The 21,590-nt window shown below is 35.2% G+C and overlaps 1 protein-coding gene across 10 annotated transcripts in view; it reads left to right on the top strand.

The window, feature by feature from the left end:
* ERCC6L2 (ERCC excision repair 6 like 2) overlaps nucleotides 1-21,590 on the top strand; it is a 112,698-nt gene that overhangs the window by 18,461 nt on the left and 72,647 nt on the right. For 7 of the 10 annotated variants that reach the window (XM_032985607.2, XM_032985608.2, XM_032985602.2 and 4 more), the window contains exons 10-17: nucleotides 65-184; nucleotides 6,341-6,412; nucleotides 7,560-7,705; nucleotides 12,779-12,874; nucleotides 13,580-13,679; nucleotides 16,863-17,015; nucleotides 18,117-18,197; nucleotides 19,909-21,106. In XM_032985607.2, the coding sequence (XP_032841498.1) occupies nucleotides 65-184; nucleotides 6,341-6,412; nucleotides 7,560-7,705; nucleotides 12,779-12,874; nucleotides 13,580-13,679; nucleotides 16,863-17,015; nucleotides 18,117-18,197; nucleotides 19,909-21,106 (1,966 nt within the window). Of the gene's footprint in view, nucleotides 1-64; nucleotides 185-6,340; nucleotides 6,413-7,559; nucleotides 7,706-12,778; nucleotides 12,875-13,579; nucleotides 13,680-16,862; nucleotides 17,022-18,116; nucleotides 18,198-19,908; nucleotides 21,107-21,590 lie in introns of those variants that run through there. The other 3 variants (XM_042787607.1, XM_032985611.2, XM_032985613.2) reach the window with 3 other exon arrangements.

The following is a 21,590-nucleotide window of genomic DNA, read 5'->3' on the forward strand; positions in this document are numbered from 1 at the left end:
ACTAGTATCCCAGTGTAGCTCTTATTTTTAACACCTATTGAAAATTTTTCTGCTTTTCTTCCAGGAAGCACATATCAAACGGGTGTGCAGCCAGGTGTTTTCCAGTTTTCCAGATTTTGTGCAGTTAAGCAAAGATGCAGCCTTTGAAACAATTTCAGATCCAAAGTACAGTGGAAAAATGAAGGTAAACCTGTTTTTTAGAAGAAAAATAAGTATTAGTAGCACATCTGCTGCTGTAGTATATGGATATAAGAAAATACAGACTTCATAGTTGCGGGTTTTGAATCATTCTGTTTATGGTGGTGGTACCACAGCCCGTATCTCCTGTCATGGATCAGAGTGCCTCTGGGTAAAGACTGGGTAAGAGTGATCTGTGATGCTAGGATATCCTAAGATGTTAGCTTCATATACTTGGTACTGGCCACAGAAATGACCCTTACAGCATTTCTGTGGGGTCTTAATATTACAACAGATATCTCTATGAAACCATCAATTTGGTGGCAATCAGAAATATCTGGGAAAGTAAAAGAGAGCAAACCAAAATCATTATACACTTAATGATTTGTACACACCTTCAATATTGTGGGGAGTTCCAGTCCCTCCTCTCAAAAAGCATATGTTAGATCTTGAAAAGGTTCAGAGAAGGGCCACGAAGGTGATCAGTACAGTGGGAGAGAAGCAGCCAAGTAGGCTGGGACTCTCCAACCTGGAAAAAATGTCTTAGGATGAATGTGAGAGGGACCTACGCAATCTTGAGTAGCATGAAACTGGTGAAGATGTACTGAGTGCTTACTGTTTTTTCTAACCCTTTGGACATCAAATGAAGTTAACAGGAGCCATGCTAAAGATGAACAAAATAAACACATTAAGTGTAAACCTGTAAAACGTAACCTCAAAAACGGTGATTTTCTCTGGTTTCAGAGCAGAACAGGATGAGTAACTGGAAAAAATGTCTAATGTAGCTAATTAAAAAGAAAACCATGCCAGGTTCAGGAGTGTTCCTGAGCTAAGGGTAGATGGTGGATGAGAAGCTATGCAGAATGGAGTGTACTATGTTTTTGCTCTCTGTAAACCTGGATATTCACAGTTGCTGGTTGGGACTGGTGGGAAGCAGTGGGCAGGGCCATGTTTCTGTGACAGTAATGGCTGTTACCACTTTATTGATTGGTTATCATGCAGGCAACATCTTTCTTTTCTGTTATTGCACGAGAGGCCTGCATATTAGCTTTATTATATACACTTAATTACCTCATGAAAGACAACTTTATTGTTAAATTAGCTACCAGTAAATATTTAATACATGCCTGTAAAAACTAAGTCCATGATCTCAAGTGATGCTTATGAAGCTCTTCTTTTATTGATTAAAACTGATTTTCCTTTCTCTAGAAACTTGTCTCTTGGTGCTGTTTCATACTTCACTCCAGCACTGCCTTACACCATTTTTATTATGTGCTTTTTGACACAGTGTGCAACACAGGCAAGCAAAAATGCCTGAGTTAAGGCAGAGGTGCCAACATTATGTGCCTTTAAATCCTGCAGCTTACAGAGTTACCTACTGGGAGGAATTTGTTCCAAACCATAGCTGTAAGTCAGAGTTGCTTCTGGGACAGCATAGACTGCATCATCTTCTCAGGGCTACGTGGGCTGGGTGTAACCTCGGCTGGTAGCAGTAAGGCTCTTCTCATGCTTGTGTGCAGTGGACTTGGGTGGTAAGGAAGAAGGTTTTGCTGTGCTGGAGTAAGAGCCTAGGCTGTGATCTTTCTAAGTATACTGAACTTGTGCTGATGGCTTGATACTGATGAGATGTCAGGCAGGCTGAATGTTTAGACATTGAAGAGATCCGCATGGTTAGAAAATGAATCTCTAGGCTACCAGTGGATAAGGTCCAGGCCAATTTACATTTCTGGGTAAATTGCCCAAAAGTAAGTAGAATGAGATGAGTAATACATGATTTAAAATACTGAGCTATTAGCGTGGTGATTACTCCTGCATTTTTTTTATTGTTAGTGAATTATCTAATGCTCATCTTCATTCTATCTCATTAGAGACTTTCCTGATATATTGGGTTTTTTATTTACTTTTTGATTTTTTTAGCTTGTTATTGGTCTGAACTGATCAATATTCCTGTATTTCAAGGTATTTTTAAATATAGATTGTAGGTAGTTGCAAAAAAAAAAAAAAAAAAACACAACAGAACCAAACCCTGAACGAGACAAAAGAAACCTACAGTCCCCCCCAAAAACCCAAACCCAAAACCTAAATAAGGACATATTCTTGAGAAGAGCCTTGGTGGGGAGAATTTCCATTTTTAAAAAAAGTGCAGTGTATATCATGGGAAACTGGATTTTAAAATCCAGTCTCATGTTTTGAAGTAATATTTATATTTTAAAATATTTCTTCAGTATGCTTGGTAGATGAGAGATGAGAAGTGCAATATAAATTTCTGTAGAAAATAAAAAATTGCTATAATTCTTTCACAGAACACTTTATTAGTCTAACCTTTTAGAAAAGCCAGATTGGATGCTACACTGCGGTAGTAGTAGGCAAAGGTACAAAGCAATATGGACCTTTCTTTCCTCCAACATAAGAATTTATGAGGGGCTCTGCTTGTTTGGTTTGGTTTTTACTTTATGAATTATAGAGCAGAAGCATTTTCAAATACTGTGTTTATGACAGCCTGGTTGATGACCTTTAGTTTTGTATATATGGTGCTTTGTTTTAGAGATTCATAGTGCCTATTTCAGACCATTGCAAACTGGATAAAATTTATCCAAGAATTATTGAAAGAATTGATTACCTTGAAAGAAATTGGTCTGCTTTCTCTTTTAAGGGGAACTTGAATTTTGTGTCAGTTCATTAAGTACATCTTTGTATAAACAACATTCTGAACTGTGTGGTGATACCTCTGTGCTTGAAAGGAAGAGTTTTATGTAGTGGGCCAAGTAGCCATCATTGAAAAATAAGGTGGGTTTTGAGTCCATTAATTTTAACTTCAAAGTAATAATGATGCCAAAAATTGGTTTGTAGGTGTCTGATGGTGTGGATTTTATTGTTAGGGGGTGGTGGTGGCTTGGTTTTGGTTTTGTTTTTGTTTTTTTTTTTCCCTCCTGATTTCTTTGAAGGTTTGTCTTGTGAGAAAAGATTGTCCAGCTTTTTTGTTTTCTATTCTGAATTTTAACACAGAAGCTTTTTGAGATGATTTGGGTTTTCATGCTCTGGAAGCAAAGTCCTTCGGAAAGTATTTCATTTATAAGATACTCTTACTATCAGAACGTAATCAAAGGAGAGTCAACAGGTGCTAGAGCTTGAAAACTACTTTATATATTTTTAAGACTTTTATTTGGAAATAAATAAGTGTTAGTGCAGTGTTTCTAATAGACTTGTCCCACTGTAGTACTTTACATTTTCTATTCTACAAATAAATTTAGAAACTAATTGAAATACTTCTGTAACTTTCATCTCGTAGTATAGACTGAATAGGCACTATTTAGTCCTTGAAATTAAAATTTAATACAGGGTACACAGAAATTTTGGCCACAGGTGATTATTCTTTTGTAGATGAGCATATTTTCAAAGGAAAATTTTGTGGTATTTATTTAAATTTATTTGGGGTAAAGGAGTAAAGGCTGGGATTTGTCTATGAAATTTATTAGCTAAGCAGTTGAAACTGTTTTGCAGAATTGAAAAGGTTAACCTATCTGCTTGAAGTATCTCTTGTTGTCTTACCAAGCAAAGAGAAAACACACAGGGAAACATAGCTTTTTGTATTATGGAATACACCTATGGCTTCCACTAAAACTAGAATTGCTTGAATGCAAGTGTGAGAGAGGAGTATATTGGTGTTTGTGTCCTACCTTGTGCTGTGGCTGCAGTCTTCTCTATGTGTTTTGCAAGCTGTAGTGTTTACAACATGCCACCCCAGGTTTTCTGTTCTGAAGTTAAGATTATGACAAGAGTCTGGAAAAAACAGTCCCTATAATCCAAATGTGCACATACAAGCGTTGATGGTATACCTATACGTCCTTGTTGCAGTGGGAGGTGGGTAATACACAGTGGCGTGATCTGAGCTTCAGCTTTTTTTGTGGTATTCTGCCATCATGTTCAATTACACTGCAGAACATACAGTTTTCAGAAGAATTTGCTTACACTTTATATTGCAAGATGAATTTCATGCCTTGATTTTTAACTTGAAATAGTTGTATATATGGAAATTGAAATGAGTGTGATGCCTTATTTATAAACAACCATTTCTCAATCATGAAATAAGACAGTGGAGACCTACAAAGTGTAAGGACAAGCGATTCCACTGGTTTTGAAACAAAGATTGGAGATTGTCCACACAGAAGTATTGGAGACTGCATGGAAAAGAAGTAGGATGAATGAGGGTAGTTTTAAAAGCCTGCAGTAATTCTCATTACTACCTTGTCTGATTATTTCTACAGTTTGTTAAAATTCTGGCTCAGAGAGACTCTATGCTTTCTAAGTGAAAAGGGCTATTAAGTGTCTGGGCACTTGAAATAACTTGTTTTTTTAAACAACACGTATAATATTTCCACAGACAACCATTTGTGGAGTTTTGGAATACTGTTCTTAATATAAATCTCTTAAGAGTAACTATGTTAGATTGGTTTATTTTTATTTCCCTGGCATGCTACCATTATTTCAGTAGGAAAACGGAGGAAGCCTATCAGAGCACCTTGCAAATAATAGTAACTTCTGCTATTAAACATAACCATAAACCAGACAGGTATGGGTTTGAAGGCTTAAAACCATCATATGATAACTTGGACATCTGTAAACAAACAAGGTTTTCTCAAATGTGAGAAGTAAAATTTCATCACAGTCAGACAACTCACAATGTGTAGTAATGGGGAGATAGACATTTAAATCCATGTGAACTCTAAAAAGATTATGTTATTTTTTCTAAAGTATGATCAAGTATTTCTTTTTCAGGCTAACAGCTTTCAGGATAATACTCTGGTGTACAAGCACAGAATTTCTTTCTCTTCGGTGCAAAACCATTTGTTACTTATCCCTGTTCTCCAGAGCTGTTCTTTACTCCACAATACCTAAAATTCCAAAACATTTTATTTAAACAGTCTGGGTGGATTTGTTTGTATGTTCTTCTATAGGAAATTAGTTATTTGACCTGTACTTTAATAGTAACAATGGTAATACAGTAGCTGTATTCCTTCTACTTTAAAAGCATGTCACTGGTTTTGCTGTTTTTCTTCTGTTTCTTTTTTTTTAATGTGACTAAATAAAATGCAAATGTACATCATTTAGCTCTTGTTATGTTACCTGATGTGGATTTTTTCCTAGTAAAATAATGGCTGGTTTATATGTTCTTGTACAATGACACCAGGCAAAAATTACCTTGTTTGTACCTCGTTTTCACTTGTAACTGGCTGGCTAACATACACAAAAGGGCTTATAAGTGATGTATAATTGGTATTTTATATTCTAGATGTTATCCAGAAATGTAAAATTAATATAAACATTCACCATTATTTGGTTGTCAAAGATTTGTTAGGCTTTTAGTGGAATCAGTATTGATTAACAGTTTATGTATTTATCACTGAATAAATAAAATTTTTTAAATATTTATTGCTCAGTGAGAGAACACTATAGACATGGTACAGAAAATTTCTCCTTTCCCTTTGTGTATTGCTTCTGCGTGGTACTCTGGAGCTGCTGTTGCCAGATGTGGACATGCTTCTTTTGAAAATAACAGTATCACTATTATACACAAGGCTCTGGATTATTTGCTTCCCCACCAGAAGAACATTGTGTGTGGGCGGATTACTGGCATTTCAAGGTCTGTGCAGAGTCTGGGAAGCTGGATCCTACTGTAAACAGAGCAACAGACCAGAGTGGGAGCAGGGAGGGGCATACATCTCACTGATTATTTTAAGAAGACAAGTTCCAAGAAGTTTTGAATTCAGATATAGTACAGAAAACTTAAATAGACCTTTGTGTTTTCAGGGGAAGTGTATGCATTTGTTAAATGCAAAAATTCACAAGCTGAGCTAGAGCATGAGATAAGAAACATTTTGCTCCAGTCTATGCACTGACAGAAATAGCTTCTGAATTTACCTGTTAGTGGCACGATTGCCTTTTAAAAACAGGATTTCTGTGTAGAACACTGAAAAATGCATGGGTCCATCATCTCCATTACCTGTGGCACATTTATTATGCTAATAATGTTTTTTCTTGCGCCTCTGGCTTTGCAATCAATTAATTACAGTGTAGCCTGTGTAAGGTTGAAAACCCAAGTAAGTGTGTGTGAGGTGACCTGTAGATAAAACCTCTTCATTTGTCTTCTGTGGTCCGTTTACAGGTCCTTCAGCAGCTTTTAAATCACTTCCGAAAAAACAAGGATAAAGTTCTTCTTTTCTCCTTTTCCACAAAGGTGAGGTCTGTATGATTTTTATCAATTAACTGCAGCAGAAACTTCTGAAGCATAAAACACTGAGGTGACAGCTGTCAACCACATTTCCTTTATCTCTCTACTATGGGAAATAATGATGAGGACAGGATGCCACACTGCAGAAGCATATTAAAACCTTATGTTATCTTGTGGTAAAAATGGTGGTGGCATAACAAATGTAACACTCTGCCTGCCTTAGAGTCTTTTAAAATTCATGTGTAGATAGCTCATACTGAATTTAGCGGGTATATTTTGAGTTAGAGCAGTGTCGCAGCAAAGTGTGAAGTATCATACAACCTCTTTATGATCACTGAAAGTAGCTACATTTCCACTGTTCTACTGGCTTTTGACCATCAGCAGTGATGAAATTTCAACCCTGAGACTTACTACACTAGTCGGTTTGAAGTTAAAACAGTGCTTAATTGGAGCAAGAAGTGTATGGACGTTTCTCTTTCCGGGAACTTGTTCCTTGATTTTCGTGTTAGGGATTAATGTGTTTCCTGAAATGGTGCAATCTATAATACGGTTTTCTTTACTTAAGTATTTGTAATGATAGCACTACAAAATGTTAAAAAATAATAGTGTGAAGGACAGTTCAGAATCTTAAATATTTAGTAATTTTGTGGCTTTAAGGAAGCCTGCGTGTTTAATATTTAGACCTAGTAGTAAAATGCTCATGTGTCTTCAGCTGCACTTCACAGTGTTCAAGACCAGACTGACTGTTGGTTACTGCAGTCTCTGTCACTCCATCCCTCTGAACTCTGATGGTGCATGCCAGCTTGTTTCTCTGCTGCTCATTTACTGTATTTCAAGTCATTGTAACTTGCTAAGATGGTAGGAAACTGTTCAGGTTACTGGGTTGAACTGATTTAGCATCACTTAGAGGTGAGACAGGCAGCCAGGACTGGAGGGTGGAGTGAGACCACGGCAGACAACATTAGTCACCTTGAATGCAGTAAAATCACAACTAAAGAGAGTCAAGGATGTTGATATCAAAATGGCAAAGTTTTACTCTCATTTTCAGTGCTTGCTATATTGAAATTAATTTGAGAAACATGGCCTCTGTGATTATGTTTAATGAAAAAGATAACAGTAATCACTTAATCTTTTTTTTTTTTTTTCCGCCCAGTTGCTAGATGTGCTGGAACAATACTGTATGGCATCTGGGCTAGATTACCGAAGACTTGATGGAAATACAAAATCAGAAGATAGGCTCAGAATTGTAAGAGAGTTCAATGGCATTCAAGAAATTAACATATGTCTTGTGTCTACAATGTAAGAAAATTTAACTTATAGTCTGTTTCATTCTGCCTTTTCAGTGTTTACTCCAGAGTAAATAGGTTACTCTCCATTTGCTTGATGACCTTGCAAGGAATTACTTTTTTGGGAAAGTGAATTGTTCTCTCATCTGTTAGTAAAGATGGACTCACTGCTGTAGTCTGAAGCTTCTTAAAATATCTGGAGACTTCCTCCCTTCCACTCTCCTCTACCTTATGAGGATTTCTAAGATCTGAAACAAGTGGGTCTTCTGAATCCTAGTTTTAAATTTCCAGTTGCCGTAGGAGTGAGGAAACAGTTTTTAAACGTTATTACCAAGACATTATGATGTCATTATCCACAAAAAACTTTCATTTTATTGTAGACAGACTCATTTTTTTTTACTGTGTAGTAGAACTAGCAGGTGAGTGTGAACATGAATTGCTATATTGAACTGAAAAAAGATCTCTCTGTGTTACTGTAGTTTATTAACCATGTTATTTAGCATATATATATTTTAAATACTTCAAAGTATCCTGGATTGTCATTTAAAAATATATTCATCTATCAGATCTGCTTATCAATTTATGATGGCTAGTGAATTCTTTTGAAATAGAGCAATACATTCAACTAAAATTGATGAAATTATTATGACCGTTCATTTTTCTTTTTTTCTTTTTTTTTTTTTTTTTTAATTCCGGTTACTTGCATGTTTCATGTGGGATGTAGTTATGAGGCAAGGGCAGAAAGGGAACAAAATGAAACTTTAATCTTCCTGTCCAGAGGAAAACTCAGTGAAACTTGATGAAAATGGCAAACACGCTGTTCTTGCCTATAGAGTCACTTTAGTCCGTCTGTACTGAAAGTGTGCATGTTGGGGTTAGATAGAAGGATCCACACTTCCTCTCTTTAATTAGAAGTCAGACATAGTATTGCAAGTGCATGTCGGTACTGCTTTCAGATACTCTGGTGTATGTGGGCAGAGTTGTGAAGAGATTTGTGGTGTTGGTTATGAACATTCATTTGTAATCTCTATCAGCTGTGGAATCTGGTCATTGCCTTCCTTAAGACCTTCATGAGTCCCTATTCCTTGTCTTAGCGGTCTTCCTTGAAGACAGCAGGAAATTACTGCATCCATAGCATTAGGAAAGACTCTCTAGTCTGTGCTTCTATCAGTCTGGTTCAGTTGTGTAATCATAACCTTTTCAGTTCTCTTCCGTTAATTTACATAGAAATAAAAATTAAGGTCAGGTAAGCAGAGATGGACTTTCTCCTCTTTGTTCTTAGAGTTTGTGAATATGGAGACTGGTGATCTTTTCGTGCCTGCTGGTGGTGCTTGAGATGGGAGTCTTTATTCTGTTGATTTTAGTGTTTCTTATCTTACTGAGTAAATGGAAGAAGCAATGATGGAATTGCAGTCAGTATAACCAGTGTTTACTAAGAAAACAGAAAATGAAGTTCATTGTGTAGTTTATCACAGATAATAAGTGACCTTTTTGCTTGTCTGATATACCATAATGGAAGCAGCTTTGATTTTGTGATGCTTTGGATATCAGAAGGTGATTTATCCTATTTCAGCTCTACAAGAGATTCATCTTTCCTTATACTCAGATTACAGGCATTAGGACTTTACAGTATATTCTTTATTACTCAACACATAATAAGCTGACAGAATTAGGTCATACTCTTCTGTCTGTACTTTCTTGCTAAGATTTTGGCCAGCTGTTCTGTGTAGTCAACTTGTATGTGTTCTGAAAGCCTCATTGCTCAGAGAGCCAAATACTGATTTTCATTGAAAATGCTTGCCCAGTCTTTTGGCTGCGGAAGTGCATTCTGCAAAGGATGAATTCCATGCATAGTGATGTTGAGTCTGCCATTATAGTCTACTGGCACAGTCAACATACAATTTTTTCACCAAGCTCTAATCAATAAATTAGCAAGCCACAGTGCAGACAGTGGTGATGACTTCACTGTTAAATTTACAATGTTCCTGGTTTATATTCCATTTTTGTTAATATTAGCAATGCTGTTTCTGCCTGAAATTGCTTATGTATAGCCCATAGACATTTGGTAACCCTGATTTTAATTGGTTTATGAGTTTTTTGAGAAATTGGGCCTTAATAAAGTTAAAAAAAAATTTCTATACATATAACTTGACCTCAAATCTTGCAGTTAATGTTAATATCAAACATAGTCATAAAGCTATCCATAATAATTTATTGATAGCTATAGCTGCATGGATAAATATATTTTATAGCTATTGAGAGAAAATACGATTGATTTCTTCAGAGCTTGTAAATTTCATCAACCCATTAGGTATAGATCATTAATTTCAACCTTGAGCCCTGTGGAAGAAATAGGTATACATATGTTGGAACTTCTAAGGCTCATGAAGTAAAATTTGTTTCAGAATACTTCATTCCTGTGCTGGTGTTGCTGGGAAAAAGTATGATTATAACTTGATAGAATGTCAGAGCTTGCAACTCCATTGATGTAGCCTAGCCTGAGGAAAGGGAACTGTATATGTACAATACTGAAGTCTATGCAGTCCTGTTCCATCGTAATGTTCTGGAAGAAATACAAGCAGCAAATATTCCCACCTTTAAAGCTAAATCACTGTTTTCTGTGTTTTCCACAGTAATCTTTCTCTAGATTAATTCCTTCAGAATAATTATAAATGAAAAACCATTTCTACTTCTCAGTTTTACTTATTAGATAAAGAGGAGTGAATAGATGATGAAGAGATGGTGGTTGCAGAAATCTGTAGATTGTTTTTTTATTGTGAAAAGTTACAGTGTGCACTTCCATTCTACCTTCAACAATCTCTATTACTGTCCATTACTTTTTACTTTTACAGGGCTTCATTTAATTTGAATTCTTCACAACTATGTTGCAAATAATTTTTAATGAACATGTAATCACATTCAAAGAACTTTGACACAAGCTCTTACAGAAACAGAGAATTTAGAAACTATAAAAAACTTACCTTGGTAAATAGAATTATATACTCAAAGCTTTCATGGAAATTATCCTCGTGATACTGTTTTGTAACTTCTGAACATTGAGGTATTAAGTTGACAGTGACAGGATATAAAAAGCCATTTATTTAACACAATATGGAGTTTGAAATAAGATGATATTTTGAAAACTGTTGTTTGTAACAACTGTTATGAGACCTTTCATACAGGGCTCTTCATTTGAGCCATATTATAATAATTCACATGGCCCATTTTGCAGTAATGACTTACAGCTAGTTAAATAATATGATAGCTAAAATGGAAGATATTCTTTACAATGTGCAAACCAACTACAGCATTCATTCTGTCCATGAAGGATAAAGGAACCATTCTTTTTCTGTTTTGGAGTATCTGAATTTTTGTGGCATACCTAAGAATATTGAAAGGTAAAATCTTTATAAAGTTAAGTATCCTGTTTAGTTAATTTTTATAGTCAGTCTGTTTTACTTGCACTAAGGCTTTGCACTGAGGTTTAATTCATATTTCAGTTCCAAATATTGCGATTTTTATGAGAAAGCATTTGGAAAAACATGTTGACTTATGTTTCAGTCTGACTGCAGGGTTGGTTTGGTAAGATGAGAGTCTGAATTCTATCCTCACTAAAAAGAAATGCACCAAAATTCCAAAATACAGTAAGGTATTCTGAAAAATACAAAGATTTTTATTCACCACTTCAAACTTTGAGAATGCTCATCATACGGAAACCCCCGTTAATATTGGCAGGTTCCCACATCCTTTCCCTTTCCAGATTTAACTAACCCAACACCACACCACACCTGGAAGGAAGAGGCCACAACTGTATTTACATTGGCAAGGATTCTATGAAGACCAAAAAGTGGTGGGGCACCATAAGCTTTTGGTTTCTGTCTCCATTCGTTCTTATACCTGGAAACTTTACCTTTCCCACTGCTTTAAACAAGCAGAATATAAAGGAAACTGTTAAAACCAGGTGCTTGGTAAATTAAACGGAATTGACTTTTTCAATTTTGAGGTACCTCATTCAGGAAAAAAACACACTTGAAATTAGCGCTATGTCAATGTGAAGAACTGGTTTAATAGTTAATAATAGTGTTTAGCATGTACTTGTATAGGAACTTGTCTGTTTTTGTAGGAATGTTGGTTGAGCCAGTTGAAAAGGATTTTCAGTATTTGCTTGTTTTGTAGCTGGATGAGAGCTGGTATTTTCTTCACTTTTGTTCCTATCAAATCATTCAGCTGTGCCATGCCAAACTCCAAATAACTGAGCAGATTTGTTGGATTCAGCAGAGTATTAGTTAGCTTCCTCAGGTTAGGCATATGCTCAAATTCTTTACTGTCTTGCAGGCTTTACCTGAAAGCACACTACAGCTGTTGAATGTTTTAAGGTGATGTAATTGGTACCCCTGTGACTCCTAACCCCCACAGTAGGCAGTTTTCTTCCAGTGACTTTTTTCCGTGTAATGACCAGTGTGAACGTTCCTCATATGCAGCTGTGTGGCCAACTGTATTTTTAACAGTTGACTTACATACGTTACAAACATACTTGTGAGAGTTGTTAGGTCTTACAGATATGATTTACCTGTAATGGCTGTGACCATTTTAGTGGAAACTGCATAGCATTATTGTCAAGACTATATACGGGGATTAGAGAAAGTAAAATTCAATGCTATTTAAATTTAATGCTATTTAAGCAATAGTTTTCCTGCTTCTGTAATGTTAGCTGGCATAAAAGTGTTTACAAATTTCAGTGTAATTGTTGGGGGAGTTGGGCTGTGTCAGTGGGTATGAAGTAGCAATCAGGACTTTTACTATAGTAAGGTGATAGCAGTTGGTTATGACTCAGCTAGTCATACAGTTTGTAATCTTCTTGCTACTTAGGTGAGAAGACAGCATTTTACAGCAGTGGTTATTTGAGTACTTGGTGGTTATTACCACAATAGCACAAGGCTGTACCCCGCTATTTTCAGTATCTCTGTTGTGCTCTTTTTTTATGTTGGGGAAGGATATACCAATATGGACCTAATACAGTGAAAAAAGAATTGTTCTGGTCTTCTTACTGTCAAATAGTTCTGATTTTTCGTTTTTACATTTTTAGGGCTGGTGGACTGGGTCTTAATTTTGTTGGTGCCAATGTTGTTATACTGTTTGATCCTACATGGAATCCAGCAAATGATCTTCAAGCTATTGACAGGTACATTTAGAAAATACAGAACTTGATCTATGTTGTACTCTGCTGTGCTTTAATTCTGTAATCTGATTGTCCCAACTGAAATTTTCCTCAGGAAAGAAATTTTTTGCATAGTCTGACTTGTCAATTTCTATAAATTGGCTCACCCTTTCTTGAATTTCTGGAATATAATACATTAGAAGTCTCAGAATTTACCATTTAGATAGAACGCTGCCTGTTCATTAACCATTTTTATGATCATGTAACTTGCAAAGTGCTTTGTAAAGTTAAGAAAGAACAGACTGCCCCAAGTAATCCATGATCTAACTCCTATATAATGCAAATAGAAGAATAGCTTGTGCGGGAGCAAATGGAGACAGAGAGGAGAAAACAACTGAGAAAACCTAATGGAAGGTGTGTTTCCAAGAGAGATGGGAGACATGCCTTCTGATACAAATTGAGGGGAAGGCTTTTTCAACTGGATAGGCCTGGGAAGAAACATGGCAAACAAAGGGGAAAGGGAAAGGGAATGAAATACCGAGGAAAATTTGGAAAAGTAAAAAAAAACAAAACCAAAAAAAAATACCAAACCCACAACCAACTCATAAATTTAGTTACACCTATTTTACTGGAATGCCTTTATTTATTTATTTTACTACCCCTAAGAACTCTCTCTTATTTTTTTTACTGATAAAAAAAATGTTTTTTTAATATGCCCTGTCCTTGCAGAGCTTACAGAATTGGCCAGTACAAAGCTGTTAAAGTGTTTAGATTGATATCCTTGGGAACTGTGGAGGAGATGATGTACTTGCGACAAGTTTATAAACAGGTAAAGTTCACAAACTATTTAAATTGGGAACTCTTTTTAGTGGTTTCAGTGACTGAAAACTAGGCTAGCCTATAGCAAAATTGTAGTTTACCTTGGTTTTATGATATGTGGTGTTACCTTAACTTATTAAGCAGAGATATATCATTCAACAGTTACCAAAGAACAAAACAGAATTATATTTGTATTGAAGTTTTTCTGTAACTTTTGACAGTTTGATTACATAATATAGATTAATCAGGTTATACAGAGAAGAAACCTTTTATTTAAAGACTTGTAAAACATATCTGTGAGGGATGTAGTTAGTATCTGCATCAGTCTGATTCAGGCTGCTTTCTTCCTATCAAAGATAGGGCAAAAATCATGCTTGTGCTATAGAAAGAAGGCGTTGCTATGCTCCTGCCTGTAAAAACTTGATTATAAAAGGAAAGGGAAACAGCTTGTCGTTGCTGCTATTCTGAAGATAATAACTTATGTTGCTTGCCAGAATATTGAACCTGAAACACCTGCTGTCTCTACATTTTTCTAGTTGCATTGGTAGGTTTAAACACCTAAGATTGGGAAAAACAAAATACATGGTTTGTGGAACACATCATCTAGCAACTGTTTCCTGATGAGGTCAGAATTAAAAAATAAGCAAACTCAAACATGATCAACAAAAAGCAGGCTGCAGAATAATAAGAAACTAGATGAAATATGAACATGTTTTTCTCAACAAAAGTTGCAAGTTAAGAAATAAGATGACTGGTTTTAAGTTAAGATACTGACATTATAGGCATATAAACTTGAAGAAAGGAAGAAAATCAGTGAGATGCAGTTCTTCTGAAGAATGCATTGCGTAGAAAACACAAAGTAGGTCACCTCGGTGGACAGTCTATACTATATTAAAGAAAGCTTTATGAAGTTTAATTAATTAACCTAATAAGTTTTGGCCATAAATAGGAAAAAATTGGTTATGAGTCTTCAGTGACAAGCACCCTTTTGTAGCTGGGTTATTTGCAAGGAGGAGGTTGGAGGCTGAATGAGTGGGAAATAGGTAGTGTACAAATTGTCATTATCCACCTAAGATTTAAGTAAGTGATAAATAAAAGGATTCTAAGATTACCTGATTTTACAGAGCAAGTAGTCAGAAAATGCACAGCTAAAAGATCGAATCTTGAGCTGCTCTCAGTAATGTATATGGCCTGCTTAAAATGTTACTTTCAAAAGTGTAACAGTGACTTTATCTCACTTAAATTCAGTGTTTTGTAGAAGCTGAAAAGCCATTAGAGTTCTGTTTAATTTTGACAAAATGATCTAAATAAAAAATAGGAAGCTTGTTAAGAAGAAATTAAAAGAAGTAGGCGATGGGCTCACAGATAATTGGACAATTTTCAGAGTCTTATCAGAAGCTCAAAATGAAGAAAGACATTGTATTAATAGTTGAAATCATATACTAATGAGGCAAGTTGAATATAAAACAATGTAAGTCCAAAAACTACTTTTGAGGGACAGTGGTATGAAAACATAAAAGCTAATAATTTAGTTTTCGTACACATCTGGAGCAGGAATTGTACTGCTCTATGGGCATTACTTCAGACCACTTGATTTATTCTTTATATCCACATTCATGGAAAAGCTTAGAGAGCATCCTGATTGAAAGTTTCTCTTGTGTGAAGTACTTCTAAGGATTCAGTTCAACAGCAAGTATTCAGTAGGAGAGGTCTCAGAAAGGCTAACTAACTGAGCAATATAAATATAACAAAATAACATACTACAACCAACTGTTTTCACTAAAATCCTGAAGGAGGAGAGTCATGCTTCACAGAGTTGGTGATCTTGTAGGTGAAGACTTGGATATTGTCTGTTTGGATTTCCAAAAGGCATGTATAAAACTTCTTGAAAAACTCTTGTGTGCTTTTTTCAAGTTGACTTGTGTTTTTCAAGTTGATTAAGAAGCAATAAACAGAGTAATTGTAAACCTGGGATTTTTCTTTTTTTAGTCTACAGTTGGATTGCACTCCTCACTATTGACAGTTGAGCACAGATAAGAAATTTTCATTAAGTTGTGAAGAAAAGGAATTTTTCTGCTGATGAAAATTCAGAAACCCTGAGTGCGTGTGGATGTGTGGCTTTTGAATAATTATACAAATGTGCTCTCAGCTAAATATTGCCATCCATGCTTTTCATTGTATTTTTATGTATTTTCATTGAGGGCTCTATTTGATTTTTAAATTGCTGCATTATTTTTAGTGGTGTTTGGTTGTCTGACCTAGTCATATGCGATGGAAGAATCTGATGTAAATAAAATTGAAATCTGACATAACAGAAACTCAAATAAATTATATACGTATCCTAAAGTATACTTTTGTAAATACTGTGCATAATTCAAGAAAGATATTAACTGTGCTTAGCTAAAGTTAAACTAGAATTTTACTGTATAGTTACTGGCCTACATAATTCAAGAGATGTACTGTCTCAGAAAATGCCTGTTCAGTGCTAGAACTAAATGTGACTAGAGCTGAAGAAGTACCAACTGCATAGAGACAGTTACAAAAAATATTACAGGTCTGGTATCCATAAAACCATGGTTTTGACATTCTTCCACTTAAAATCAAATAGAGCAATTATGTAAGTATTGAAAACTTGCAGTCATTGGAATGCAGCTAAGCCTTCCTGACTTCAAAAATGTTTTAATTCTGCCTGACAAACTATTTACTTGTTTTCCTTTTAATTTAGAAGATTTTTTTAAGTCACTTCTTTTCAGTCTACTTAGCAAGAATGCATGATAATTAAAATATTCAGAGATCGGTAGGAGTAAGCTTGTGGCTTTATTTAGTCCTTACCAAGTAAGCATACAATTCAAAGGACTATGAAAAAGTAGTAAGATTTAGTATTGTGGGAGGATGAGTATTCAAGATATAGGGGAGTGTCAGTAGTGTGTATAGTAGGTATCTGATATTAGACAACAGTGAAATAAAAGACTTTAAATATTTTTTTTTTTTTTTTTATTCAGTAAACCCAATCAGGTTCATGTTATACCATGATCTATTATACTAACATCTGCCAGGGAAATTAAAACAAAATATCCTCCCTTAGGAATTTCTGCCTGCTCCAACTAAAGCTCTGTATATAATGTGGATGCCAGGAAATTCTGACATGTTGTTGGAGCAAACACTTCTGAAATCTTGTGTTGTTCTGTTTTAGCAACTTCACTGTGCAGTGGTTGGAAGTGAAAATGCCAAGAGGTATTTCGAGGCAGTGCAAGGATCAAAGGAACATCAAGGAGAGCTTTTTGGGATCCATAACCTTTTCAAACTTAGGACTCATGGATCTTGTCTTACCAAAGAAATTCTGGAGGTGTGAAGTCCTACCCTGTTACTTTTGGATATTAGTTTTACATCTTTCCTTTCCTCATGAGATGTTTTATCATAATTTTGAATGGAAACACTTTATAAAACAGAATGATGAAACTTAAACTGTACCTGTCTATGCAATGCCTTAATTGAAGTAGGCATGCTAATTTCTCATTCTGACATAGACCAGATAAATTGCCTTAAATCAAACAAAAGACTGGAAGAGATTTGGGTTATAATTTTCAGAAGTTTGCTAATGCATTTCTTTTCCTAATAAAAATGCTGTAACTTATTTTTTAAATACTTTCACATATTGTCAGCTTTGTGCACAGACCCCTTTTATTCATCAGTAGCTCAGAATGCCCTTTTAAGCCAGAATTCTGATGATAAAAATATTTTTTGTAATCATAGTAACCTATGCTTTGAGATGTCAAAAATTGTTCAATAAAATATGCCTTGTAATGCTGTATTTTAAAATGTTACAGGGTGGAAGGGAATAGATGAGGCTTCATATTTTAAGATTAAGTTCTTAGTTACTCTAAAAAGACTGTTGCCCCAATTCCATAGTGCATATGCAGATAACTTGCATCTTGGAATTTATTGCAGCTTTATTCTGGGTTTCTTTCTGTCCTTCCCTTTATTCTTTATTTTGCCTATGCTAGGAAGAGGCTGGGAAATGTGATATAGCAGTATATCAGTAGCATAGTCAAAAGAGTAATGTGGTGTAAGAACATGTACTTTGTGGATATTAAGCTCAAAACTTCTCTACATTAAATTAAAATATAGTATGTAATATAAATACTGTAGGAATTGTTCTGTGTTGGAAAAAAGTTTAAAATTATCAAAAAAGTGTATGTGTAAGATCCTCCCAATTCATGCAGTATGTTACTTTTCCTGCAGGTTGGGTGTTAGATCAAAAGCATAATCAAAGATTACATAGATCAAAGTAAGCGTAATGCCAAAATGTAAGTCTTAGTCTGGACTTTGCTGATTGTCCTTTGGTGCTTACAGCTCTGTAGAAAGAAAGAAGAGCTTTTTTTCTGGGCTTGTTTTTGTTAACTTGAACACGTACAGTTTTTATTGCTTACATTCTTGATTGTTTTAGAGGGAAGGACGGGTAGAAGCAGGAGTAATGACAGCAACTACATGGCTGAACGAAGAGACTCCTCCATGCAGCTCGGAAAAGGTGAGGTACCTGCGCCAGTCCCTCTGTTTCCTGATTCTACAGTGGCAAATGTGGACAGTATGTTGTTAGGCTGATAATACTTTTACCTCAGATTGCACTTGCCATCTTTTATTGTCTGTTTGCCTCTTGTTTAACATATAGTAAAGCATTAGATAATGTCATGCTGTCTGTATTTATGTATTTAAAATGGAATATTCTGAACACCTGGTAATACAGTATTCTGTGACCTTTACAACACTTGGATATCCTTAGTCTCAATGAAGGTATTTCTAACATGCTGTTATTACAGAGCAATATTGTTTACTAAAGCGGTGCTCTGTAGTGTCTTAAGAGTGACAGCCTTATATTACAAGACATGACAGCTTTCTGATCAAGAATTCAGCTGGGGACCTCACACCACTTCTAAACTGCTGTTTAGAAGATTCTAATGAGAGAATTGTGGAAAAGAATACAATTGGTTGAGAGGATTGAAATCTTGCTTCAGGTTTTGTGGACCTCTGTGGAAGACACGGGTTATTTAGTTGAGGTACTTAGAGAGGGATTCCCACCGTATCAGTGGTCTGCTCAATGCTGGCTTTTTTTTTTTTTTTTTCTTTTTTTTAATTGTCTAAGGGTTTCTGTCTGGATCAAGAATTATTTATTTTTTTTCTTAAAAGATTGGGTTTAATGGGAGCATTTTTATGAATGTTTTTTTACTGAACACTTGTTTTGAGGTGATTTGGGAAATAAACAGCTAGGTCTACAATATGGCCTCTAAGTGTGAAAATATCATTAGATTAGATCACACTGGTACTAAAAATTAGTCACTGTCTCTTACTGTTTTTGGAGATTTCTGTTGGCAAATGTCAGTATCAATATAAATCAGTATGCCATCACATTGGTCATAATCCTACATTGCTAATACATCACTGTATGGTCATGATCTCACCTTGGACTTGGTGACTGACTTTTATTTTATGTTAAATGCTTTTTGATAAGCAGGGTGATATCAAGATTAATATATTTTAAAACTTCTCTTCATGTATAAAAGATTAGTATTTACTCTTCTGACTTCCCGTTTACATATTGTCATAATTCATGTCTCAGTAGTACACAGTTTTGGAGCTGTATTCTGGACGTATGTATCTTCAAAATGTTTTAAGGTTGCCTGGGGGTAACTTTTGTTTGATTACTGTAGGCCTCAACTGATTTTAGAGTAGAATGTTTTCTACTCGTAGCGCTTTTAAACTGTGTTAGCCCCGATATACAAGGAGATTGATCACTGCTGTGAGACTGTGTAATAACATTAATTAAAAAAAGCAGTGCTGAGGTTTAAAACATGAAGTCACTTTTCAAACTACCTTTGAAAGATGAAAAGTTGCAACAAGATTAGTATAAACTAGAAAAAAGCAGGTGTATATTGTGAAGAAATAGGTTGTTTTAGCAGTATGCTTCATATATTGTCTCATTCGTAATATTTTTTATAATTTTCATTGTTCTGCTAAAAACTTTGTTCTGCTGAATACATTAATGTAATTTCTCTTTATGATTTGCTTTGTATTTGCTTTCTGTTTGTGTATTGTAATATTATTTTTGTATTTTTTTTGATTGAGTAACATAGTGAAAATCCACTTTTTTTTTTTTTTTTTTTTCCCACTGCTTTGGAATTAGGTGTGTTCCATAATCTATTAATGTTTTAAATACCTTTGCTGTAAATTATTTTTCTTTTTAGTATGAACAACCAGACTGTAAAGAAGATAGAGGTCCCCAAAGCATTCAGGCACAATTAAAGAGAGAGGAAGTGGATTTTTATGATGACTTCAGTGACGATGATATTCTGGAAACATCTGTGAAAAAATGTGACAAGAGGAAGCCTTGCAATGCAAATAATTTAATGGTAACAAAGGGACAGCTTTCCCTAATGCAGTGTGGATTCTCTAAGTTGTTGCAGAGAGAAATTGAAACTACCAAAGGAGGGGATAATAATTTTAAGTCTCATCATTCAAGTTCTGATGATCAGACTACAAGAACAAATGTAACTATCAAGCACAGCGATTTTCAGAAATGTCATAGCCATGTGCCTGTTCCAGAGCATGGGAAAGCTGCTCAATCACCAGATGGAACTGGTAAACAAGATATGCGTAGTACAGACTGGCTTGTTCTATCAGGCTCAGAGGAGGAAGGGGACAGAGAAAGTGAGGATCAAGGCATTTCAAAACGAAGCGATATAGTCATGGAAACTGAAAGCAGTTCTGAAGAGGATGATGATGTCATCTTTCCTACCCAGGTTCCAGCATGCCAGCAACGGATGCTTACTAGGAAAGTTGAAATACACGGGTCAACATCTGAAAACTGTGAAGAGTTAGCAAAAGAAAAAGATGGGTTTATATTTAAGGGAGACAGTAGGCAATTTGGATTCCATAGTACTGAGTCAAATTTCAGCCAAGTCATGTCTTTTGAAGACATCAAGAACAGCACAAGAGATTTGAAAGGAGCAAGCGACATAAGTGATGAGTCTGATGATATTGAAATTTCCCATAATTCTGAATCAAGAGAGTTAAAAACATTCAGCTTTCCAAAATGGAAAGAAAGACATGCCCATACCAATGGACTAGGTAATGTCTTCAAATCTCTGCTACAAGCAAAGAAGCCCAATAGGAAAGAAAAGGAAGGTGATTCTCAGAATATAGATGAATTTTTATCCTCTGAAGATAACTTACCAGTTGAGAAAATTCATGCCAGACAGCAAAGTTCTAAGTGTAAAATCCAGAAAGGCAGAGTTCGGTTTGGATCTAAAATGCTTCATGCTGTTCAAGATACCTCTGTTGCACAAATGAAATCTATGAATTATGCTGTGCATAGAACTTCTGCAAGTAAAACTGAATTTGAACATCAAGAGCAGAAAGTGGAATCAATGGACAGATATTTAGGTAACAAGTCATTTAGCTTCTTTGATTTTATTTCAACTAAAGTAGTAACATATGTTTAATTTATCATTGTTGGCAGGTTGTAAGTTCTTCCTGTTGTACATGTTTTTGTTACGAGATAGTTATAAATGCTCTGCTAAATTATTTAGTAATGTCTTTCTGTATCTCTTTTTACCTATTAGCCTTACTTTCCTGTCTTATGGGGTAATGGACTGCTTTGTAATATTTTGTTAAACACTTACTGTTAGTTGAAAGATGCAAGGATTGAAGATTTATTAAGAATTCACAGATCTAAATATTTGAACTGTAAAACCTTACAAGTCTTGACAGGGATGTTAAATAAAATCTTAGGTACATGAAAAAAAAATCATGATCTGGGAGTTTGAAATATTACGTAGAAGATTTTATTCTGCTAGAGACTTAACTTTAAACATTAATATTGCAGCCATTAAATCATAGATGCTTTGAAATGTCTTTGTCCATCTGA

The sequence above is a fragment of the Tyto alba genome, unplaced genomic scaffold (assembly GCF_018691265.1).
Source record: "Tyto alba isolate M040663 unplaced genomic scaffold, T.alba_DEE_v4.0 Super-Scaffold_13, whole genome shotgun sequence".
NCBI lineage: Eukaryota > Metazoa > Chordata > Aves > Strigiformes > Tytonidae > Tyto > Tyto alba.